The 26034-nt window shown below is 43.6% G+C and overlaps 3 protein-coding genes across 10 annotated transcripts in view; 1 reads left to right on the forward strand and 2 right to left on the reverse strand.

Moving 5' to 3' along the window:
• Positions 1–11285, reverse strand: part of arhgap23b (Rho GTPase activating protein 23b) — a 31677-nt gene extending 20392 nt beyond the window's left edge. For 6 of the 7 annotated variants that reach the window (XR_010013788.1, XM_063002603.1, XM_063002599.1 and 3 more), the window contains exon 1: positions 2495–2693. Coding sequence is in view for 6 of the 7 variants with exons in the window: in XM_063002603.1 (XP_062858673.1) it covers positions 2495–2548 (54 nt within the window). In the remaining variant the exon portion in view is untranslated. Of the gene's footprint in view, positions 1–2494; positions 2694–10950 lie in introns of those variants that run through there. The other variant, XM_063002600.1, reaches the window with a different exon arrangement.
• A 1947-nt stretch (positions 11286–13232) lies between these two features.
• On the reverse strand, positions 13233–14835 carry vkorc1 (vitamin K epoxide reductase complex, subunit 1). The gene is made up of 3 exons (XM_063003443.1): positions 14400–14835; positions 13857–13966; positions 13233–13722 (listed from the first exon to the last, which is right to left on the reverse strand). Exons 1-3 carry the CDS (start codon positions 14588–14590, stop codon positions 13505–13507), a joined length of 519 nt encoding a protein of 172 aa, XP_062859513.1. The 5' UTR covers positions 14591–14835; the 3' UTR covers positions 13233–13504.
• Positions 14836–15155: 320 nt separating this feature from the next.
• mapk7 (mitogen-activated protein kinase 7) lies at positions 15156–25333 on the forward strand. Of its 2 annotated transcripts, none has more exons than XM_063002606.1 (7): positions 15156–15224; positions 17394–17674; positions 19201–19366; positions 19484–20901; positions 21689–23118; positions 23197–23330; positions 23441–25333. In XM_063002606.1, the coding sequence occupies exons 2-7, from the start codon at positions 17395–17397 to the stop codon at positions 23586–23588; spliced, it is 3576 nt and encodes a 1191-aa protein (XP_062858676.1). In that variant the 5' UTR covers positions 15156–15224; position 17394; the 3' UTR covers positions 23589–25333. The 2 variants fall into 2 exon arrangements, with proteins under 2 accessions (XP_062858676.1, XP_062858675.1); XM_063002605.1 differs by lacking the exon at positions 15156–15224 and adding an exon at positions 15502–15590.
• The last annotated feature ends 701 nt before the right edge of the window (positions 25334–26034 follow it).

The raw sequence follows: 26034 nt of genomic DNA on the forward strand, positions 1-26034 counted from the left end.
ACGCCGGTGTAGATTCATGCCCTCCAGCATCATCAGGACCGAATTCAGGTCCAGATCTACGTGTCTACAACATCCATCAGATCATCTTCTCAACCACTGCGGCTCTTCTTCTGCCTCCGGGGGAGATTATTTACAGGAATGGCTCGTCTCCTGACGCACATCAACATTCATTCATTCACCGTCTGTGTTACCACACCTTATTCTGGCCGGTCGCAGTGGGTCTGATTCATTAAATGAAAGCAGGAAACACCTTGTACAGGCCACCAGTCCATCACAGGGCACACACACACACACACTTAGGGTGATTATTAGTAGCTCCAGTTGGGCTCCTCTGAATGAAGAGGTCCTTCTTTCACCCCTTAGTTTTACATGTCAGTTTATTACCATCTCCAGTCTTCAGTCCTGCTCTGAAATGTTCACATAATTCATCTTCACATTCATTCAAATCTCTAAAAGTACTAAATGTTCAGTTAATACAACGCATTAGCATTTTTTTTCTTAGACTCAACAAGAGCTCAAGTGATCAGTGTATGAAATGCATGGATTTCCATCAGCAAACAAACCAAAGCCCGTCCTGGTAACAGGAGTCGCTTAATTCTCAGAGTGTTTTGACTATGTTTATTAAGGGTTTGGATGTGTGTAAAGTGCTGGACGAGAGTAAAATGCATTTGGTGTAATCTCAGCAAAGCCAACAAAAACAGCCGTCTAATGAGACCGGGCTGAACCGCAACAAAGCTGGAACCACAGCTCTGCTAAAGTGAGTACATGAGGTCAGGATGGAGTCTCTATGAGTCTCTGAATGGAACTTGTGAGCAGCATGGGTACTCCCACTTACCACAGTCATGTTCTCACTACACAGAAAAAACAGTTTGCTAATAAAATAGTATTCTAACCCAACTGCCTCATAATTAGCATGGAAAAGCAGCCAGACAGGGTGGATATTAGGGTTATATTGTAGAGAACAAGACGAGTACATGTATAAAACAGACAGGAATCAACTCCCTCCTGGTGCATGGTTACTCTGGGTGGTGCAACACGCCCTCCCACACATCACCCTTCATGATGAAAAGCTGACGGTGGGCAGTGAGGGGTGTTCCAGCATTTATTGCATAAGTGAAGAAATATGAGAAGGATGCAGCCGGTCACAGCGAGTGCATGCACCAGTGTACAGTGAAGAACAATAAGCATTGACACGTCTCCTCCTTTTCTGTGGAGGCTTTGGTACCGACCACAATGTCCCCTCTGTTTGCCTCTGTGGGCCGACAGAAATGTACAAGATTTTCTTTTCATCCAGAACATTTGTAGATGCCTCTGCAATGAAATCTGTGTACAATATGCATGCACTTCATTTTTCTGTTAAGAATTCTGATAATATTAGATTTTTCATTCTGTCTGAGGTCAGCCATGGTACACAAACACAGTACTGTCCCAATAGTTTATAGAACCAAAGTTAAATGAACAGTTTTGCTTACAATCACAGCTACACTGCTGATTTATGTTAGATGTCAGGTTGTAGTAACCGGCAGTACAACAAAATATATCCTATAACAAACAAAGCTGGGAAACTTTCTGAAAACGTCATAAAAACTAAAGCTGTAAATTGTTAAATGGCTTCAAGTTTTATTTAACTGATAAAAGATCTCACAAACATGACTGTATTTTATACAATTAAAAAAACAGTTATATCTGATGCCTGCAACACGCTCAATAACTAAGGATATACAAGTACTACTGATCTGGAAGGGTCCACAAGCAGTTTAACTGGTGACAGGTGAGGAGGATCCACCTCAAGGTTCATCACTTTGTACCAAACCTCCTGAGAGAAGTTCTCTCAGCACAAGCTCATCGTCTACAGTTCATAATATCATGGAAAGATTCAGGGAGTCCACCTCAGTGTGTAAAGGCCATCAAGCCCCCAAGCAGTATTGTTTGATAAACAGTCCTGCTATCGTGATGGACATAATCACACAGGCTCGGGAGTACCTCGGAAAATCATTGTCACTTAACACCGTCTACCACTGCATTAAGAAGCCATATATTAAGTGCCCAAAACAATAAAACAGCTCACTGACAGGAATTTGAGGACATTTGACATAATATTTGCTAAATAATATTAAACAAATCCACAGAATCAGCAGATAATTGGATCATGATTTTATAGAAACTGGTGCATCTGATTAATGTTCTCCAGGTCCATTATTCCTGAAAGAACAGGGATGTTTTATTTTAAGTAATAGTTTAACATTCCATAAAAGAAGGATTTGGGTTTAAACACTATATTAGATCATTCTAAGCATTTTTAACATGATTATGGAATGAATAGTGTTATTAGTTTCCGTTATTTTGTCCACACATACATGCATAGGGGATGTACTATTTACTATTTACTTCTTTTATTGTTTCAGTGAGAATTACATCAGAGTCACACTGCAGTCCCAATAATGGAATGTAGTAAAATAACAATAATAGGTTAAAGTTTAAATACAGAACTTACCTGACTCTGTGAGACCGGCGGGATTCCAACCAGACAGAAAGTAACGCCATTCATGACCTGAAACCCTTCAGACGATTTAACATCTAACTCTAATAACAAGCTCCTCTCTGTAAATAATTATTTATTCCTAAATAACCCCCCGGTTTGTTTGTTGGAGGTTTTTGGTGCTGTTTTGGTGTTTAAGATTAACATGTTCTCCCCACAGGATCCGCCGGACTCTCACAGCGCGAGCGCAACCTCACTGACACACTCGCGCGGGGGGCGTGTCCTTTTAAAGCACTACGCATTCAGTCAGCCAATCAGCGCCTGAGCGCAACATGTCCGCGAGCGTGAGGAGGCGGAGTCTAACAGGTCTCTCAGCTCAGGTCAGGTGCAAACATGGCGGCGGAGAGCGCGAGAGGATTCAGTCAGACTCGCTGTGTTTAGGTTTTATTTCCGTATAAACTCCAACAGTTTAACTCATTTATTCATCTAACTCATGTAAATGTGGGGTTGGGCTGTTTTTAAAAGGAATAAGTGACCTCATGTTGAGAAATGATTAAATGTTACTGATATATATGGTTAAACTGCAACACTTTTTGGGAGTGTTTTATGTATTAGAGTTTGTATTACATAAAAACATGTAAAATAAGCTTTAATTAAGATTGCCAAAATTTCTAATGCTGCTTCATTATCTTTACAAATACATGTGGCAGAATACACCAAGAGAACGCAGCGACTATCAGTGAAAACACATTATGGAAAATATAGCAGCGGAGCAACTAGTTTATTTATTAATGATGATTATATCGTGATGTTTTACACTTTGGTTCCGTTCATGACAGGACGGGTCGTTACTGCTTACACAAGATTCATCAGTTCAGGTTTAATATCAAACACAGTCATGATCTATTTAGTGTCTCCAGTTCACCTCACTTACACGCCTTTGTACTGTGGGAGGAAACTGCAGAGACACGGGGAGAACATGCCAAATCCACACAGAAAGGACCCAGACCACCCCACCTGGGGACTGAACCCAGGACCTTATTGCTGTGAGGCGACAGTGCTACCCACCAAGCCACCGTGCCGCCCATCAGAATGGATGGAAGGAAAATAATGCTTTTTTTTTCAATACGTTGGCATTTACCTTCAGACAAATCAGTGAAAGTAAAGCTGAATTTTTACTGGCTTGGAGCTTAGACATGAATTGATTTAATCTCAACTATTAACAGTCTCGGGGTCAACAAAGTCAGACTTGAGTACAATCCCAATGTGTCTGATAGTGAAGACTTGAAAACTGTTAAACCATAACGTACGGTACAACCGTTGCATGAGCATAAATACTACGATCAGGGCCGGTTCTGTATTCAGAATGTATATTTAAAACAAAGTCCGTTTGCAGCTCGTTAATGTAACATGATCAGTACAAAGGCAAAGTCACATGTGCAAAGTGATGTGACTTTGCACATCACTTTGACTTTGCCCCGACATACACACATTACACAGCATGTTTAGACCTATTACACAAACCTACACAAACTGAAGTCTGTCACTGAAAGAACATAAAGGAGACCCGGCATCCGCCCTCGGTCTGTGGCGTTCATACTATCGTCCACAGTAGCATCATTAAGGTCCTAGGCTGAGAGATACTGCTCAATAACTGACATTACGTGACAACCCCCCCTCTCACGACCCCCCAAGGGCAAAAGATGGCCACATCCACTTAACACACAGACACCTATTACATACGTGCTACATGAAGCCATGAGAAGTGGCCAGCAACTGCATGCATGCCTGAGGGTGCACATGCTAGTCTGCATTTCTTTAATCAGATCGGCAGAAGTGCAATCAGGAATTCTGAACACCTGCTTTTTCGTTAAATGCATTTCACTCAAATAATTAAAAAATATTTATTTAACTCCTAACACCATGTTTACTCTTGTGAGTTACATTCACAGCAGTAAAGGTTCGAGCGCTGGTGTTAAAATGAAAAACTGTATTTTCCCTCGTGGCCTCTAACAAAAACGACATGTTGTGTCATCAGAACACTTACATTTCCACCTCGGGTCTCTCTTCCACGCTCGTTTCATTCCTCAGAGACTTTTATTTGGAGCTTGTGTGTCACATTAATATGGGGCATGTTTTTTTACTGCATGGTTCTTGTTCCTACACACCCCCACCTCGTCCATGTCCCCATTAAACCACTAAACACAAGATCAGCTAAAAAAACACCAGCAATAAGAACCAGAAGTGTTTGGGTGGGTCCTGTTAAAATGTTTAAGTATGAACGTAACTCCCCTCGTCCCACAATAACAGGCGTGTAAACAGAGGGATTTAGTCTAGACACGAGGAAAGTGATGAGAGGAGGCCGTGATTTAGGGATAAAGGGACTTTTGGGATGCCGCATGCCACAGATCCTAATCCAGCGTCCTGACGAGAGATTTCAGGACCACCACAGAGCTCAGCGCTGGATCAGAGGTTACGATACTGGACCGTCTAGTGAACAGATTTATTCATAGACATTAAGGTTCATCATCAAACAAACACATCAGGTAATAAATTCAACAGAAAACGATGTTGTGCCTGGTACAGGATACTGGGGGGCTGGAGGGGACTCTAAACATATAATCCACTAATCCTGTCAGCATGCCAGTGTACCTACACAAGCTTCACCACTCTGTCCAGAAGAGGGCGCTACTATATGATCAAAAGTATGTGGACACCTGACCATGAGCTTGTTGGACTTCCCAGTTCAAAACCATGTATATAGTGTTTAGGTGGGCAGTAAATCGTGTGTGAATGCGCAGGTGAACCGTCCCACATCAGCATGTGAGTTTAATCTCGATTCCCTTTCAGCAGGAGAAAAAGGAAACGTGATGGAATCAGGGCCGGCGCTAGGGGGGGGCTGAGGGGGGCATTGCCCCCCCAAATTGTGTCTTTGCCCCCCCAAGCACAATGCAAGCAACGGCTATTTTTAAAATGATCTCTGAACCAATCACAAAAATGCATTTTGTTTTACAGTGTGAAGATATTTCCTTGCTTATTCCTGATTGGCTCTTTGAGTCATATAAAAATCGGCAGACTGCCCCAAACAGTTCAGTTGGGCAGTATATGTTCTGTTAGTGTGAGCGAGAGGCAGGTATACTGGTAAACACTTTTTTTTTACAGAATTAGTATTCTTTTGTTTTCTTTATATTTTAATTTCCCAATAATATAAATATTCTCACTCATTCCTATTTCCACGTTTGAATATTCTCAGTCTGTGTGTAGGTACATTTGTCAGCTTTGACTTAAATTTGTATTAAAGCCTTTCAAGAAATAGAGTTGTTCTATTAGTAATGGCAATTTAATTAAGGGGGCGTATTAAAATGAAATACAATTAGATCATCTTTTTTCTCCATTTACATAATCAACATGTATTTTTTAATCATTGGGTTTTAAGTTTAAGTTCGAAAACATGCATTTTTATTTCTTTACCTCATACATCACTTTAAGCCAGTATCAATAGCTTGGCTGTCATCATTCATGCACAAATCAAGCCTTGAATATATTTCTGGCTTCAAAAACATGACTATCAACATGCCCCCTCATTAGGTTTTACTGCCCCCCCCCAAGCAAAGCAGTCCAGAACCGGGGCTGGATGGAATCAAAACAGCCACATAATCTCCCACATCACTTCTCACTCCACACTCCAAACCCAGTCAACCCAGTCTCACTCCACACTCCAAACCCAATCTTATTACAGACCATTTTATTAACATCACATTCAGTTTCTACTCAACATTCTTTATTCTCAGTGTGTTTATGTGTGTGTGTGTGTGTGTGTGTGTGTGTGTGTGTGTGTGTGTGTGTGTGTTCTGGTATGATGTCTCCTGTTTAACCCCTCAAACCTGCAGTTCTTACACAATAGCTTTAATCCTGCATCCTTAATCTGCCCGTATCTCCCACTACCCACATTTTCCTGCTCCACCACAAACCCTCTAATTCCTCTAAATCACCCGTCCACATGTTCTGAAACACACACACACACACACACACACCCTTTTCCCTAAGTGCTTCAGCCTTAACCCTGCCCACATCTGCAAACAAATAAACACAATACAGAGAGTCGTGTTTACATCCTGGATATAACTGCTGGGTTTTCTCTGAGGCCCTGGTCATTCAGAAGATCCAGGTCCAGGTCCAGGTCCAGGTCTCTAACACCACTGTGATTTTCATTTTAAAAAATTCATTCTCTTACCTGACAGCACTGCACACCTCACACAGCTCATAATAAAACATTCACTGCACACATTTTAATACAATCCATCCATCTATATATCATTTCCATGTGTTATTTTTTTCACACAAACCACTGTGGTGTGGACCACCATTATTTATTCAGTTAGGACTAATTACAGTGTGTGTCAATCCAGTAACCGACCCCTCTCGTCTTAGGACTCAGGTGTTGTGCCCCCTGTAGTGAGTGTGTGTGCGCACGTGCTGACCTTAGGAGTTACACTACAAGGTCAAATTGATGTGGACACCTCACGCCTGTGTCAGAGGGGGCGAGTGAGTCTCAGCCCTCCTCGGCCAGCGCAGGGGGATCCAAACCTATTTAGTGTCCCTCTTCATCTCCTCACTGGACTGTAGAGATTTATTCAGCCAAAAGAGGTCAGAGCTCCGTGCAGCCCAGTCAAATATCTCCACATTAAAATCTGCAACGATTTTTAATTATTTTTTATATTTACCATGTTTTATAGAGGAAACACTTTGTGAAACACCAAATCCTTAAAAATATCACTTGTATGTTGTAGCATTAACAATTCCTAATTCAGTAAAGCCAGATTCAACCATAAAACTGTAATCATGAGCTCTAATTCCTCATTACTCCGGTAAACACACCTCAGATTTTATCAGTCGTTTAGGCTCGTTTGTGCTGTTTGGCTATAAAAACACCCGAACATTCTGTGTGCTTTAGAGGAGATTCTATAATTGGGACACAGAGCTGCAACTAGGACAGAAAACATAAACTTGCTACGACAGTATTCAGACAGTCGTCCTATTTTTTAATTTAAAGGCACATGAAATGAACTGATGAGAGCAGCTTCAGCAGCACTGCTTTAAAATCAATTAAAACTTTATATAAAATTGTTCAGTTTAATATAAAACCACAGAAAAAACTTTAAGAGAACATTTCTTACGCAAGGTAGACCTCAGACGTTGACACTGATTTCCATATTATAATGGCTAAAAAAGCTCGTTATCATCACAGCTAAACATAGACGTTTAAATACAAACGTAACTGAACCGTTTAGAAACGAGCTGCATGGAACAAGCGCTGAGATCCATAACACTCACGACCATACAAGACATTCCTGAGGATATAAATACACCCCGTCTTTCACTGGAAACACCAGCAGGCTAACAGGAAAGTGGCATGGGAAGCTTTAAACATCAACCACAATACACTCGACACTGAACTGGTATTGTGGTGCTGTTTAAATAGTCCCAGTGTATAAACAGGTCCGTCCCAGAACAGCACACAAACAGCCCTGTTTTCCTTTTCTACACTGTTCAGATTCTATTGTGAGGCAGAGAAAGAGAAACGCAAAGATACACAAAGACAGACGAGGAGCAGAACGAGCCGCGGTTTTCACGGCACTCGCTCGCTATTTATTGAGCTGCCAATCAAATTTTAGACAGTTCCACAGTGTAAACCAGACGTGGTACGGAGCAGAAGACCTGCTGAACACCCCGACCGAGTCCTGCAGCCTGAACTCTGAGCTCATCACGACTTTGGAAATCAGTTTAGAAAGAAAAGAAAAGCATAAAATTTCTGAATCTATTTCTATGAAGTTCTGCTGTAATGAGGAACCTGAACTGTTCTGAGAGCCAGACTGAAACGTCCTGCGTCTGCACTCAGGGGGTCAAACGTGTGGTTTTGGAGAACATTAGAAGCTTGTAGAGCTCAGTGTGATGATAAGTGCTGCCCGCAGGAAAGAGCAGCAAGAGAACGGGCGTGTCTACGTCTCAGAGATACACAGTCCGGGTGTGTCCAGCTACACACATACTTTAGTAGAGAAATATGGGACACAGTCACATCCAAGACCCTTAAACTAAAACAGGCTGACAGAACAGAGAGATCTAATGAAGTGTAGATGATAGAGAGTGAATAAGAGAGACGGAGACGAGGAAAATAAAGAGACATCAGAGTCACAACAAAGAACCCGAGAGACGCCATGAGTCCCAATAAAAACCCTGAGGACAGAGAGGAGCAAATTACAACTACATGACCACACACACACACACACTCTCTCTTACACACACACACACACACACTCTCTCTTACACACACACACACACACACACTCTCTCTTACACACACACACACACACACTCTCTCTTACACACACACACACACACACACACTCTCTCTTACACACACACACACACACACTCTCTCTTACACACACACACACACTCACTCTCTCTTACACACACACTCTCTTACACACACACACACTCACTCTCTCTTACACACACACTCTCTTACACACACACACACTCACTCTCTCTTACACACACACACTCACTCTCTCTTACACACACACACACTCACTCTCTCTTACACACACACACTCTCTCTTACACACACACACACTCACTCTCTCTTACACACACACACTCTCTTACACACACACACACTCACTCTCTCTTACACACACACACTCTCTCTTACACACACACACACACTCTCTCTTACACACACACACTCTCTCTTACACACACACACACTCACTCTCTCTTACACACACACACACTCTCTCTCTCTTACACACACACACACTCTCTCTCTCTCTTACACACACACACACACACACATAATGGCCCTGTCTGTGATTTAAGTGCATCGCTTCTGATAGTTCACCCTCATCTCCCTTCAGCAGAACTGACCGAGCAGTGGACGCTCCAGATACAGATACCTGAGAGCCGCTGAACACTGCACGATACACACCGTACACACACTATCTCACACACAGTCATTTATCAGTCAGAGAATCTACTCACAGATTTAAGACGCCTTGTAAAAGTAAATAATATGAGAATTCTACACGTAACTGATAAATAAGTGCACAAACAAACACTGGTGTAGGAAACCCTACTGCACATAATCATAGCTGCACAAGCAGTCCACAAAATAATCAAAACCATAAACTAAAGCATTGTGGGACGGTGGTTAAGAGTTAAGGGCTTGCTCAGGGGTCCAACAATTTTCCTCCCAATTTAGTCGTATCCAATTCCCCAATGGTGTTTCCCTCTACTGTTACAGACCTCCACTCCTGACCAAGGAGGGTTGTGACTAACTTGTGAGTCTCCAGAAAATGTATTTATATCTATATTATATTTATATTTTAAACACATCAACATTTTTTGTTGGTTTTTGTGCTACAGACGTGGTTCATTTTGTTGATTCCTACACCAGAGTTCAGGAAACTCTATCACGCCACATGCCAACAACAGGAACACAAAAAGAGGTGGAACACGGTCAGTGAGCCAAGTTCTCCAAAGTAGCCTTGACCCCGGTGCTAACGAAGCGACAACAATCACTGCTGTGTTTTACACATTCACGGCTGTTGAGGACGGTTCCTGTCCGGCAGGCGCTGGTCTGGTTTCACCTTAAAATACCTGTTACTGTAAACACACCCATGTGATCAAACAGCAGACAGGAAGTGAATGTAGAAATACACTACATGGACAAAAGTATTGGGACACCCATATAATTATTAGTTAGAATGTGTTTCAGCTGCAACAGTTACTAACAGGTGTAATAAATTAGTAATAAGCGGTAATGATCAATGATGCTTCCAACTTTGCAGCAACAGTTTAGGGAAGGACCTTTCCTGTTCAGAGTGAGCAAGCTCTATACAGACATAAAGAAACTCCAGTGTCCTGCACAGAGTCCTGACCTCAGCCCCACTCACCAGCTCTGGGACGCACCAGAACACAACTACTGACTGAACAGCCACAAATTCCCACACACAGACACACTTTAAGGTCTTGTGAGAGGTTTTTCAGAGTAGCGGGTGTTATTCTATATTAAAAGATCACACGGAGGGGTCAGTCTGTTTTAATAATGTTTGTTTTTGAAATGTGACGTCCAACATGGTCATGGTCAGGCGTCCAAATACTGTATACTGTATATATTGCTGGAAAATACTGATAAAACGTCTATAATGTGTGTGTATGGTGTGTATGGTTGCTCGTGTATGGAGTGTGTATGGAGTGTGTGTATGGTCCACCACACACACACACACACACACTGAAGCGTGACTGCTCAGTCCTGTATGAAAACACACTGTTGCTCGTGATGTCTCAGGAGGGCAGGATGATCAGTCAGTGATGGAAGTTCACTGGGTGGGTTGTACACACTGAGATATTTGTTTACAGCTGTGTGTGTGTGTGTGTGTGGATGAAGCTACCTCCACCCTCCTCACCTGGGCCATGTCTTCAGTGAGCTGGTTGTAGATTTCTAGATGCTAACATGGCACTGAGCCTCGGTGCTTCTCCTGGTCAGGGTCCACTGATGTGGGTTGCCATGTCCCCCATGTTATCCTGTCACCTCCCGTGTATCTGTCGTTCTGTCTCTCGAGCAGTGAGTGATGTTCAGTGTTGATCTCTTCACCTCCTCCAGCGTCTCCGCTCGTCTATCACTCTGGGTGGGACAGAAGCAGGAGAGGGGCGCGTGTGTTCCCCCCTTTCCTTCCCTGAGGTCCCCCAAAATCATACACGGCCGTGCCACTGTTCCACGCTGCTCCTCTACCTCATTCGCTCGCTCGCCGTCACTAAGCTGGATTCATCTCAGTGCCTGGGCTCAGCGCTCCCGTTCCTCCCTCGCCTCCCCTCCTCCCGGCCCTGAGCTCCCCTCCCCCGTCCCCCTCCTTTCCTTTGATGGTACAGTACGCACCACGCACTGCTGGGCGGGGAGGACGAGAAGGGGAGGTCACATGACCTTGTGCCAACGAGCGCATTGGACACTACAGCAGCGGTCACGCCCGCTTCCCTACAGGGAGAGAGAGGAAAATCTGTCACCATTGACAACCACTACTACTGATCCTCCTGCTGTTAACCAACCATATAGCTTCCTCAGCCCCCTGCATACAGACTGAGGGATCATGGGTAATGTAGTTTTCACTATTGCTATGGCAAAGCAAAACAGATCAGTGTATTTATAATGGGTATGAATGAACCCACTGTGGGCACAAATTCAGAGCTCAGCAGTTACGGTGCTAGACTACTCATAGGAAAGTTACTGGTTCAAGCCACACCACTGCCACGCTGCCACTACTGGACCCCTGAGCAAGGCCCTTAGTCACCAGTTCCTTGAATTGTACTCGCTCACAAAAGTCACTTGTGTCACAAGTGATTGTTTAATGTTGCAAACGTACAAAAGCCAATTTAAAAACATAAAAAGGTATCTGTGCCTACAATAACTGGTTTACTGGTTTACTCATTTACACTTAGAACTCGTTTAAAGCAGTCATGAACCTTCTGTATGTTTTTGGGAGGTGTGAGGAAACCAGACACTGAACTGAGGTAAGGACAGGATGCCATTCTACCAGCTGTGCCATTCAATGCAGAACCATCCAGTGTCTGATAGAGTCATGAGACTGGTAAACAGGCCGCTCCTCACCTCAAGTTTCACCTCAGTGTTCTCTGTGGAAATGCTCTTCTGCGACTCAAATTTTCTACCAACTTCAAAAAAACATGCAGCAGGTGGACTGGATGCACTTAGTGGTGAAGAAAGACTAAAATGGAGCATTTTTATTCTTTTGACAATTTGAAACATAACTGAAGCTAAAAGAATCAAGTGCAGCTGATCCACTTATTAAAGTTCATCCATGTTTTGGACGTTTATGTTTTCAGAGAACACAAAATTTCCTGACTCTGTACCACCGTACCCACACAACTCCCTCACACACACACACACACACACACACACACACACACTCAGGACATCCTTTGGCGTTTCCTTCGAGCTCTATGACGGGAAACTCCCAGTCCTCAACAACAGGAAACTCGCTCCTGTTGTGGCCCCTCCTGTTGTGTTTTCCCTTCACCACACATCTCACCACCTCAAGAAAACCAGTCACCTTCAACTATCAGGCCAGCGCTCCTCTCAATCATGACTGGAAACCAGCACAGTAATTCTCATCTATTTACACTGTTAATACAAACTAAATCCTTCTTAATCTCACTTTTTAATTAATTAATTAACAGAAGTCCTGGAGATCCTGCTGGTGTTCTTACTAAACACAGAAAATAGAGCAGAAATAGAAATATTGATCTATTAGTTTCTGATCAACAGAAAGGCCAGGGCTGCTGTGAGGGATTAACAATAAACAGTGAGGTGGCGACACCTACTGGTAACTGGCAGCAGTGTAGCTCAATCTGGTGGTTTTAATATTGTGTATTTTAAGTGTTGTTAAAGAGACTGAGTCTTAAACTGCACTAAATTTACTACACAGTGCTTAATTAGCTCACAGGTCAGTATAGAGTTTAAGATTTAGGACTCAAGTGTGCACATTAATAAAGTGATTTTTGATAAAAACTGCTTCATACACTTTTTATTGTGTTACATGTTCAAGCGAGATTTTCCTGCATGTTTACTGGTTGTTAGTGACTGTGGGGTGTGTAGTGCACTGACTGATTACAGAAATAGGATTGCTGAGCTGTGCTGCTTCTTTATTAGTACAGAACAATAATATAATTACTATAATTGCTTTTCTAATAAATGTTTTATTTAAAAAACTGCAAAAGATTAAAAGTAAATTATAATACTTCCAGGCAACAGGCTTCTACATTCCTAATATAAACACACTGGACTGAAAGCTCGGAATGCAAAGAAATCAAACACATCATTACTAACACATCACTACATTTTACTCTCCTTGTATTTGTTTTGGTTTTTCTTGCTTTCACCAAAATATGTTCTGGTTTTCTTGTAAACGACACACATTCTAACACTGATTAAAAGAGTTTTTATTCTTTTTATCCAGTCTTCTCTTTCTCCTGCTTTCCTTTGAGTCCGATTCTTCTCCTGAGGTTGGTGTACAGCAGAGCAAAGTTGATGATGTACGTGGACACACAGACCACACAGAAATCTTCCAGTACCCACACCAGAATAGTCCCCAAATAGATCGAACCAACTACAGACACCCAGGATGCAAAGACCAGGAAACCTGCTGCCGTGCTGGACGTGCTCTGACCTGTAAAATAACCAGGGAATAAAAAAAATGATTAAATACATTTAATTTATACAGATGATGTGATTTAAATGCTAAAGCTATAATACTGTGTGTGCAGCATCCCAAGATCAAGACATGCTGACGGTTAGACCCACCGAGTGCCAGCTGCAGCGTATAAAAGATGATGCCCAGCACACTGTTGGGTTGGTTGAAAGTGCTGTCCTTAGTAGTAAAGACCTGGACGAGTCCGAATCCACGTCCCCACCTGAGAAAAACACAGCACAGACTTTTAGATCAAAAGTAAAGTACATCCACATTAGTCCTAAAACGTTAGAAACTTTTAGGTACACACAACTCTTCTGATAATAAATGTAAACAGTAAGTTAAATAGAACTCTAGTTCTGTTTCATTTTGGGGGAAAAAGCACATAAAAAAAGAATAAAACAATAGTATGAGTACCTCACAGGTTCACATAAACTGTTTACATGATCTGTACATGCACATACACCTGATCATGGACCCCTGATCCTGGACCCCTGATGTTGGAACACGTGGCTCCTGGGCTTTGAAGCTTAAAGTGTTTGACACACGTTGACTTTCTGATTAAGTTCCACAGTGGAACCAGAGCTCCCATTTAATCAAACCATTACATTACTAAAGCCCGTGTGTAAGGGTATAATGATGTAAAATGGTGTAACCTGGAGGTGAAGACTTTGGAGCAGCTCACTGATTCAGCCAGATCACACATGGCTCTGTAACTCGGGTTGTTTTCCTTCGACAGCTCCACATGCAGAGCATAAAGAGACAAAATTAATCCTGCAGAACACAGCAGGACTCGGACCCATGTTTCCCATCTAGGAACTCCAGCAGCTGATTTCCTCCCGGCCATAACAGTACAGAACAGCTCGAGTCTTATTAAAAACGAACTATTCAACTCAGGACAGTTTTAAAGCTACTTTCCCTCACTAAACTTAAACCTCACACACACACTCTGATATTCTACAGATTATTTATATTAACTGTGTTGTAGAAGAACTCGATCTGAAATCCTCCAGGTTAGAGACACGACGTTTCTGTGCTACGTGGAAAATCTGGACCGAGCGCTGTGATTGGCTGGACGGCGCTGCAGCCGCGCTTCTGATTGGTTGGTTAGACAGCGGTGGCTCTCTGTGGGATAGCGCAGTACCTTTCATCACACAGGGAGAACATGCCAAATATACACAGAAAGAACTCTGACCGGGAATCGAACCCAGGCCCTTCTCACTGTAAAACAGGCAACGAATGAATGTTTATGATTTACAGTAAATAGGATGTTTTACATGGAATTTGTGCAACTGTCAGTAAAAGTAAACAATACAAAACACTGCAGCAGGTTATTCCAGGTTCCCTCCTGCACCCCCCCCTGTGTGCAGTGGTGCATGCTGGGTGTCGGAGGGAGGGTGGGCAGCCCTGCCCGCTTTTACTACAGCAGAATGTAAACAGAGGCTCAGCTCAGACATTCCAGTGCAGTAAAGCTTTTAAAGGTAAGCATTTAATTATTTTAAATTAAACCCGATAATAATAGAAATAATAATAATAATAAATACATGATGTATAAAGAAGAACTTTAGATTTAATACAGCGTGAATAACCGAAAACTAGAAGCTCGGCACCACCCTAACAACCATCCTATTGAACACTCACAAGATCCCGCCCCCTAACCGTTTTTCTGATTCTATTGGCTCATCCACAAACAAAGCTATATCCTATTGGCTGTTCGACCTGGTATTCAAGCACAATACGGAAGAATAGAAGGAAGTAACAAAGGTCTGCGATAGGCTGTCCAGCGAACAGCGAGACATGTGTTGATAGAAAACGCTCAGGATCACCGCTGTCCTGACCACTCTAAGGTAAATAACATTGTACAAATTATCCGTTTGTATTAACACACTTAGTTATATTAGCATGAATGACGAGGTGATGTACAGCTCCAGTGTAACGGCACATCACACCCAGCAGCAGCTTCATCATCATTATCATCATCATCAGTGTGATTTATTCATTAACACCAGATTTTAATGTGTCCTGTGATTAGTTTACAATCTGAAGCCTCTCTGTCTCCATACACAGTTCCATTATAATCCCTTTTTTGAGGTAAATTCAGAAGCACAAGCAGACAGTACCATGTCAGGACCACAGCTGTAGTGAGAATGGTCCACTGTTCTACATGGTGCCCCTAAAGTCTGGACACATAGAAAATATCACTAACTATAACTAACTATATGTTTACTAAATTACACTCACATACATATTCATCACAAATAGTGGAAAGCACACTAAATATGTTATTGATTATTATTCTAATGAAATAAAATGTTGTTGGAAAATTTATTGACATTTATTGAAAATATGCATTTTGCCTGTGTTCATACTTTAGGGACACACTGTAACACTGTCCGGTCATCAGTGGTTTCATTTTGGTATAAACTGAAGGCAAAGCAACAAATAGACAACAATCATTAAACATGGTTCCTAAATCTCTGTGTTCACTTTCTTCAAATTCAGCTTCCTCACCTGTCTGCATGGGCTCTCAGGTTCTCTCAGAGTATTTTGGTGTCTTCTTACCTTTTTAAAACACACAGCAGTTAAACCTGGCTACTTCAGATTTCCTGTTGGTGTGAGCAAGTAAATGAATGTGTGAGATGGACTTTATGAGTATGGAATAATGAGTTAGACAGATAAACAGATACTTTATTGATCCTTTGCAGGAAATTTCTTGGTTACAGCAGCTCACATCAGACAAACATACAACATCCACAGACACAGTATAAAAAACAAGCTCAAAAAATTACTATATTTATGTACATGTAAACATTAGACGCTGGTGTCTGCATAGCATAAATAATGGTGGGTATTTATTATAAATTATTATGATTTATTAAAGAGTCTGATTGCAGCTGTTAGAAAAGACAACCTGTAGCGTTCAGTCCTGCATCTTGGTGGAATCACTCAATGACTGAATGTGTTCTGTCGAACAGTTAGAAACTGTCGTTAGGTGTGTCCACATTAATTGGTTTCTTACACACACCCATTTTCTCACTTATCCAAACGTGGGTGCAATTCGAAGCTTTCAGTGTTTGGGAAGAACAAAGTTTGAACCCAGAATTCCAGAGCTGTGACACCCATGTCTCCTCATATTTTCCTTACAAGTGGTGAGTTTCTGAACACAGGACCCGTTCTGCCTAGCTGGTTTGGTTGGTGGATTATTTTAACTCGGCAGTGGTACTGAGAATGGTTCAGTACTGAAGTAATATCTAGTGAGTGACCGTACTGTGTGGTCACTTTCTGTTGATGCGCAGATTAAAGTGTATTAACAGTGTATAAACGGTGTACAAATGGTTCACCACCAAAACAATACTGGGTCTGAAGTTGTGATAGTTCATTTTAATTCTGGGATGGGTGGAGGTAATCATATGTAAAATTCAGTAGCTGTATACCTCAGAACACACATGCATGTTAGGAATAGCTGCTCGAGGTGAATAATAGGTGTGTGACCTGGTACCTAATCAGCCATTAACTTTGTTATTCAGTAACGTTCAGGCTACACCCGCCTTTGTCTTTATTATTTATATAAGATCTGGTGTTAATGATAAACCTCGATCACTGAAGTCGTGCTTTGTGTTTTTGTTTCCCAAATTTAACGTTTGATTCAGAATGTCATCTAGTGAGTTCGAGAAACCTAAAGACGCTGTAACTGAGAGAGAGAGCAACAATGACAAGACACAACAGTCGACTGGGACGGAACATCACGCCCAGTCTACCAGCGATTCATCAACCAGCTCAGATGGCAGAACAGTGGCGGCTAAGAACCTGGCACTACTGAAAGCTCACTCCTTAGATGTGAAGTTCGAGGTTGGTGATGAGTATGACATCATCGAGACCATCGGTACCGGGGCCTATGGGGTCGTCTCATCCGCCAGGAGGCGGGACAATGGTAAGAACCAAATGATTTAGATGGTGCAATGTTACAAGAGTGTAGAAAATGCCAGTGTGATGTTAGTGATGAACCACCCCTTGTTTGCTAACTTTAATTAGGATGTGATTATCAGCAAATCTGAAGAAGGATTTGGACCCTTGAGCTGTATCATCTGATTGTGGTTCATTTTATAAAACATTATTTTTTTATTGCACAAGAGGGAAATAATTTGTTTTTATTAAATGAGGTGTAATGGGGTGTAAAAGTCTAAATCTGAAATGGTAATAAGTGGTAAACCTTTATTGTTTGGAAAGAAATAAATTAAATGAATTTAATAGTGGGTGTAAAAAGCGCTGCTTTAACATACTGTTCCAGAATCCTCCTCTGGTGTTCAGGTAGGTTAGGATCTGAAGATCTCAAGGCTCCCATGATTTATGATTATCATTTTTTTTAGAATTACATTGTAAAGTATCAGAGGACCCAAACAGTGTCGGCAAAACACCAGCACAGAATAACAGACTCACTAAAGACCCCCTGACTGTAGAGGTAAAGCATTCAGGCGTGATTCAGGCGTGTACTACTCCCTGCCACACGTGTACTCACCAGCATGTAAAGAATATGGTGAGGGGAGACTCAGTGGAGTTATCAACCTCCCTGTAGATGAATCCCTAAAGCCCTGCATGAGTCCATCAGCAGCAGCAATACAGCAGCATTCCACAAACATCCACGAGGATAGAACAAACTGAAGGTTAACCCATCCCAGAGAGTACAGAAGCTAAAGGACCTGCTGTTCATGTCCTGGTCTCAGACACCACAGGACTCTTTCAGATCCGGAGTCACGACATGTTATCTGTGTGGTTCTAATGTTTTGGCTCCTCAGTGTAAGTTACTGTGTATTGTGGAACTGATGACATGTTGGTACTTGCTATAAAATAACAGCTAAATCGTTTCTGATGACGCGTCTCTGTGTGTAGGATGTGCGAGTGTTGCTTTATGATGGATTTACATGTTTTTTTCTCAGTCAGGAGAAAAGTACAAAACACTTCCAAGCCGCTATTAATCAGGTTTAAAAACACTTGAACTGTTTGAACTCTGGGTGGCGCTCTCACATAAAACAAATCTAAAGCTCTCTCCGTCTTCTTCCGGTTAGGATTATAAACTGGTGAGTGAAATGGTCACGGAATTTGTGCTTCTAACAACAATTCCAGCTGCTCTGTACTGACGTCTTTTCGATAGAAGTAAAGTAAATGTCGACGCCAGTTTGGTCCTGCCATCTGTGGACCAATAATAACCCTCGATTTTAACCTCATAAAACTTTTTGTTCATCCTGAATCTTGATCCAACATCGGGGCCCGTAGCATGCAGTCTAAGAGCGTCAACAATAAGTGTTTTACTGTTTCCTTTCATTTGTAAACCAGCTTTATAAGCTGCCATTCAACAGTTTTAAATATCGTGACACATTTCCTTTAGTTTTCATTGTTAAACTTTTGTACATAAAATGTTGTGAAAGTTCCATCAACTACAAACTATACTTTTGTCTCCAGGCCAGCAGGTGGCGATAAAGAAGATCACAAATACATTTGAGGTTGTGACGAATGCCAAGCGTACCCTCCGAGAGCTGAAGATTTTAAAACACTTTAAACACGACAACATCATCGCAATCAAGGATATTCTTCAGCCGGCGGTTCCTCCGTCAGCGTTTAAATCCGTGTAAGTCGCAGCAGCTGAAGCTCTCGCTGTAATAAACATTTACATCACGTTCACGTTTCATTCGGTTTTACTTCTGTTTTTATCGACCGACCCTCTGCTCTCTTGTGCTTTCTGTAGTTATGTAGTTCTGGACCTGATGGAGAGCGACCTACACCAGATCATCCACTCGAGGCAACCTCTGACCCCGGAACACACCCGCTACTTCCTGTATCAGCTGCTGCGGGGGCTGAAGTACATCCACTCCGCCAACGTGATCCACCGGGACCTGAAACCGTCCAACCTGCTGGTGAACGAGAACTGTGAGCTGAAGATCGGAGATTTTGGGATGGCTCGAGGTCTGAGTGCCGCCCACGCTGATGAGTTGCGCTCCTTTATGACGGAGTACGTGGCCACACGGTGGTACCGCGCCCCCGAGCTGATGCTCTCGCTCCATCACTACAGCGCTGCTATCGATCTCTGGTCCGTGGGCTGCATCTTCGCTGAGATGCTCGGCCGGAAGCAGCTGTTCCCAGGAAAGAACTACGTGCACCAACTGCAGCTGATTCTCTACGTCCTGGGCACTCCACCCGAAAGTGTGGTGGGTTCCATCGGAGCTGAACGGGTGCGCTCATATGTCAAGAGCTTACCCCTCAGGGTACCCGTGCCTCTCACTAAACTGTACCCAGAGGCTGAACCCGATGCCCTGGACCTTCTGGGTGCCATGCTCCGCTTTGATCCTCGTGACCGGATCAGCGTGTGCCAGGCCTTGGAGCACCCGTACCTCTCAAAGTACCACGACCCGGACGACGAGCCTGTGTGTGTGCCAGCCTTCGATTTTGAGTTTGACCGGCAGCCCATGAGCCGAGAGCAGATCAAGGAGGCCATACTGGCCGAGATTCAGGACTTCCACCGGAAGAAGCAGGGCAGCAGGAAGATCCAGTTCAAACCGCTCCAGAGATCAGGGGCAGGGGCAGTGCCAAACACCCAAAACCAGCCAATCGCAATACATGCACAGCAGCAAAGAGCGGGTCAAAATCTGGCAACCACGGCACAAAGCTTAACCAGCGAGGTTCCTCCGTTTTGTAAGCCGGTCTCTCCACCGGATCTTTCTCGTGTCGCTAATCATTTACTACTGTTAACACAGACAGGAAGCTGTCAGGACGTAGACATGCCCAGTGCCAATTCTGATGGGCAAACCGAAACCATAGACCTCATCACTCCGACTTCGAGTCAGGACACACCACCCGGTGAAGCCATGAAGAAGAGCAGCGAGAGAATCGAACCTGCTTCCTCGAATCAGACTCTGTCCAGACAACCGATTCAGAACCAGACGCCTCCGCAGACGGACTCTACGCCGCTCTCATCGAAGTGCAATCCCACTCTCTCTCTCTCTCAGGCCCAAGCTCAGTCTCTCTCTCAATCACTCTCTCGCTCACTAGTAAAGGGAGGAGTAACAACCGTGGAAACCACCAGAAAGGAAGGTGCCATTTCAGACGACACCAAAGCAGCTCTTAAGGCAGCCTTGCTCAAGTCAGCTCTAAGGCAAAAGGCACGAGGTATGTCTAAACCCCCTCGTACAGCCCCGTCTTAACCCTGGTACAGGTGCTCAGGTGTAATGACCAACACCGCAGAGATTCAGGACTCAGAGTTCGAGTCTCAGCAGGGCCGCTGGTCTGGTGCTCAACACGATCGGGCGTGTCTCGGTGAGGAACAATCGGCTCGGACTTCGGTGTCAGTGCAACAGCGACTCCTGCAGTCTAGTCATTGTGCTGACAAGTGTAGTAAATAAACATCTAGAACAAAGCCTAACTCTACCTTCACTGTATGGCTCTCTGTAAGAATCCACCGCTTGCTGGTGTAAAAGAAGTGGCTGGTGTCTTTACAAGTGTTTAAGGGAGATTTTTATTGGCAGGTTAAATCTCTTACGTTGGTCCAGATCAAAAACAGAGAATCTAAAACACATGTGCACCCTGTTGTCTGATTTACCCCTGACTGTCCAAGTTTGGTTTTAGTCTTTTGAATTGCCTGAAGCTGCTCATCTGATCTACACAACTGACCAATGGCTGTGTTCTTCAGAGAGCCTCGGCACATATTGATGACCCGGCTAATCTTTTCGTATTTTGCATTTGGTGCCTCAATCAGACAGTAGATGTCACTGTTACAATGCAGGGAGGCATTTCCCAGTCCAGCCCTCCCTCCCACAGATACAGCGTTGTGCTAGCGTATTAGTATTAGCACTGCTGTGCCACCAGAGTGCATCATTATAAGCACTAAAAGTTCTAAAATAAATATTTCACCAATATAACCAGTTAAATAATAACAATGTTTTTCTCTGATATCTAGATGGAAGCGCTGCAGCTTTGAGTATAGACCTGGGTGCCGGGTGTGGAGGCTCGGCCTCCTCGCTCACGCTCTCAGGTCCAGAAAACAAGAAACCCATCACAGCACAGGAGCGGCAGCGGGAGAGGGAGGAGAAACGGAGGAAACGGCAGGAACGGGCGCTGGAGCGGAAAAAGAAGCTGATGGAAAAGGAGAAGAAGGAGGGAAAACACGGCCAGTCCTTTGGTGGCGTTATGCTGAGCGACAATGACAAGAAGCTGCTGGAGCGCTGGGGACGAATGATGGACACCCGCACGGACAAATCACAGCCCTCGGACAGTAACCCCGCTAAATCCAACAACAACACGACCGTTTCCTGTCAGATACCCGCTGTAGGAAAGAGTCTGATAACCACGTCAGACGTGGCAGAATCAGTCAACCAACCGAATGAGATGAAGACATTAAAGCCGCCTCAACAAATAGTCCCTCAGATTGGGCACTGTTTAACATCTGGAATGTTGCAGCCCTCTGCCACCTTTAACTCTGTGCCCATCACCCTGAGCTCCACTGATAATGGGAGTGTTGGGTTAGTGGCCGTTACTGGGGGTGGAGATGTAGGACGAGGGGCTCTGAGCATAGTCGGAGGAGAAACTCTTGGTGTAGTCGCGGCTCCGTTTACTTTTCCCAAAAGTGACTTAATAAAACCCCAAACCCAGACTCGGTTTCAGGGGTGCGGGACAGTATTCACCCCAAATCAGACCAGTGTAGCTCCATCCCACCAGCAGCAGCAGCAGCAGCAGCAGTCTGAGCAACTCCAGCTTCCTCCTCCACACCGGGGCCAGGCAGGTTTCTCCCAGCAGCCTGTTATGATCACACAAAGCCAACCTCATACTCATCCCCAACAAACCCAACCACTTTCACACCACCAGAACACCCAGCCTCTTCCAACTCATCCCCAACAAACCCAACCCCTTTCACACCACCAGAACACCCAACCTCTTCCTCGTATGCAACAAACCCAACTGCTTTTACATCCGCCACAAACTGAAATGCTTGCACACTACCAAAATACCCAACCACTTCCCCAACATACCCAACCTCTCGTGCATCAACAAACCCAATCACTTCCACTACCCCAGCATACCCAGTCACTTACACTTTCCCAACAGACCCAACCTCTTCCTCACACCCAAATACCTTCTACCAACCTCCATGTTGTGATCCAGGACATCAGCAGATCTCTGCCCAGCCAGAACTCAGTAGTTTTTCCTCAACCGCTGGAAAAGCTTCAGCCATCTGACCCAGGTGAGCAGCATAATGGTTCCCATGATCCCTCCCATGGACCTCCTGGAACATCAGCCCAGTCTTGTCTGAGTCTCTTGGACGCTGGGCCGTCTGGAAGCTGCAGGGTGACGGATATCCATACAGTCACGTTACAACTGTCCAAGTCTCAGGTTGGTTTATTTGGGCAGAAGTTTTGGGACAGGTCTGTACGGTTCAGTTTAATTAACTGTTTTATTCGTCTCTTCCAGGTTGACGATATTTTGCCCCCGGTTTTCTCGGTGACCCCTAAAGGCAGTGGGGCTGGATATGGTGTCGGCTTTGACCTCGACGACCTTCTTACTCAGTCCCTCAATGACTTTCAGCACTCAGACCTCAGGGACAGGTCAGTGGAATATAAACACGTGTGTGTTGGTTTGGTAATGGAGTGGTTTTATTTTGAGGTTACTGAGTGATTGTGAGCGTTTATTATTAACGCATTATTTTCTTTCTCAGTCACAACGACTCCGCGCCCCTCTCTGCATCCCTGCTGTCAGATTGGCTGGAGGTTCACCGCATGACCCCGGCCGACCTGGAATCACTTCAGCAGGAGCTTCAGCTTGGATCTCCCATGATTCTTTCTGAGAACTCCAACCTCCCTTAGACTTTAATCACGCGTCGATAGTTCCAGCTTCCTGTTATGTCGTTATTAGCAGTGTTACTAAACCATCTCGTGCTAAACGTTTTTCTGTGCAGAACCTCATAACTCCAAACCCAAATTAATGTTCTGAACCTCCTGATAAGTGCCAACACCACACACACAGACAGACAGACAGACAGAAGAGACGTGTTTATAGCATAGATCAGATATCCCCAACCAGGACGCGGACCGGTACTGGTCCTTTATTACCGGGCCGCACAGAAAGAATAAATAATTAGAGACGCTACAGGAGCAATTACATTTTAAAAACTCTTCAGGTGTTATTGTCCCCAATCACCACTAGGTGGGAGCAGCGTCTCAGGATTCACACTGATTTTTTTATTCTATAGTTCCTCTATTTGAAATCCCCCCACCGGTCCGTGAAGTTATATCTTATATGAAACCGGTTCGTGGTGCAAAAAAGGTTGGGGAGCGTTGGACTAGATCATCACACTTGTAGGGTCATTTCTTTGGTTCACACTTTGGCCTTTCAGATTAACTTTTTAAGGTTTTATAGCCACTAGTACTTGAAGCAATATCTAACAGCTCACGTGCACGTTTGTGGTGATGCTTCCTCGTGCTACCGTCCCTGACCCACACTGAAGACCCACTCAGCATGTCGGTGCTTAAACAGAACCTATTTTAATAAGAGCAATAATTTATACAAACCAGTTCAGAGACGTTTCAGAATTCTTTGGTCGTTGAAACTGACCGAGTTTAATTCCTGCTCATTACACAGTGTAGGCTACAGAGTAGATCGATGCTTTATATTTGTGCTCAGTGTGAAATCGTGGTGCAGTCCAGCTGATTCCAGGCTTTACTGAACACTTCTGACCACGTGTGTTCACACGGACATAAACTGAACATCCTGATGAGGATCTGACCGCCTGGTTTACAGACGTTTAAAAGATCTAAACCAGATTCCTCAGCTCTGGAGGTTCAGCGTTACTTTAGTATTACGCAGCTCTTACTGACGTTAGTTGTGCTAATAGATTGTACAGTTTTATGTGTTTTTTATGTATGAATTTTTACTGTTAAATATTTATTGGAATTTTATTGAGTTTTCATGGTGCACACTGAGGTCCTTTTTAAACCATTTTACATACTAAATCACGTCAGCATACAAACCCAAGACCAAACAGGACAGACTTAAACACAGCAGTGGTTTATAAAACTAATTTTGACTGAATTAAAAACAGAGACAGAATATTTAAACTGTTAATATTTTATAGATTTTTTTTGTAAACATACATAGTACGTATGACAGTTGACTAATGTTCAGAAAGAGTTGGGATGGGAGGGTGTTTACCGCTGTGTTACATTATATTTCCTTTTTACTGCGTTTGTGATTATTACAACTTCTTCTGATTCTTGCTCGATACCTCAGCTGTAGTCCTGGGTCTCCACTACTTTACTCACATCGATAACCTTTAACCTGGAAAATGCACCAAGATTCATCTTAAGTCACATGGAACCACATGAAGATAAAGGAAGTGAAGGTCTCCCTCGCTCGGGGTGGAAGATTAGAGTTCATGATAACAATCATTAGAAAATTACTGAGCAAAAATAAGTCGAGGTAAAAACCAGCGCCAACTGAGAGAGATTAAACCTGGTATCGTACAGGTATCGTGACTGGCACTAAACTTTTATGATAAGATCTTAACAACAGTTAAACACGGTGCTGAAATAAAGTCCACGATTTGAAGCTGTTTCTGTCTTCACCAATCCCTGCTCTTCCTGCCATGCACACCCATCGAACACGCCCGTTTCTGCTCTGCCTGTTTCACCACCGCATCTACAGGGGTTGGACAAAATAACTGAAACACTAAATTGGACCAGTCTGGTGGCCAATCTTCATTAATTGCACATTGCACCAGTAAGAGCAGAGTGTGAAGGTTCAATTAGCAGGGTAAGAGCACAGTTTTGCTCAAAATATTGCAATGCACACAACATTATGGGTGACATACCAGAGTTCAAAAGAGGACAAATTGTTGGTGCACGTCTTGCTGGCGCATCTGTGACCAAGACAGCAAGTCTTTGTGATGTATCAAGAGCCACGGTATCCAGGGTAATGTCAGCATACCACCAAGAAGGACAAACCACATCCAACAGGATTAACTGTGGACGCAAGAGGAAGCTGTCTGAAAGGGATGTTCGGGTGCTAACCCGGATTGTATCCAAATATACAAACATAAAACCACGGCTGCCCAAATCACGGCAGAATTAAATGTGCACCTCAACTCTCCTGTTTCCACCAGAACTGTCCGTCGGGAGCTCCACAGGGTCAATATACACGGCCGGGCTGCTATAGCCAAACCTTTGGTCACTCGTGCCGATGCCAAACGTCGGTTTCAATGGTGCAAGGAGCGCAAATCTTGGGCTGTGGACAATGTGAAACATGTATTGTTCT

The sequence above is a fragment of the Trichomycterus rosablanca genome, chromosome 10 (assembly GCF_030014385.1).
Source record: "Trichomycterus rosablanca isolate fTriRos1 chromosome 10, fTriRos1.hap1, whole genome shotgun sequence".
Taxonomy (NCBI): domain Eukaryota; kingdom Metazoa; phylum Chordata; class Actinopteri; order Siluriformes; family Trichomycteridae; genus Trichomycterus; species Trichomycterus rosablanca.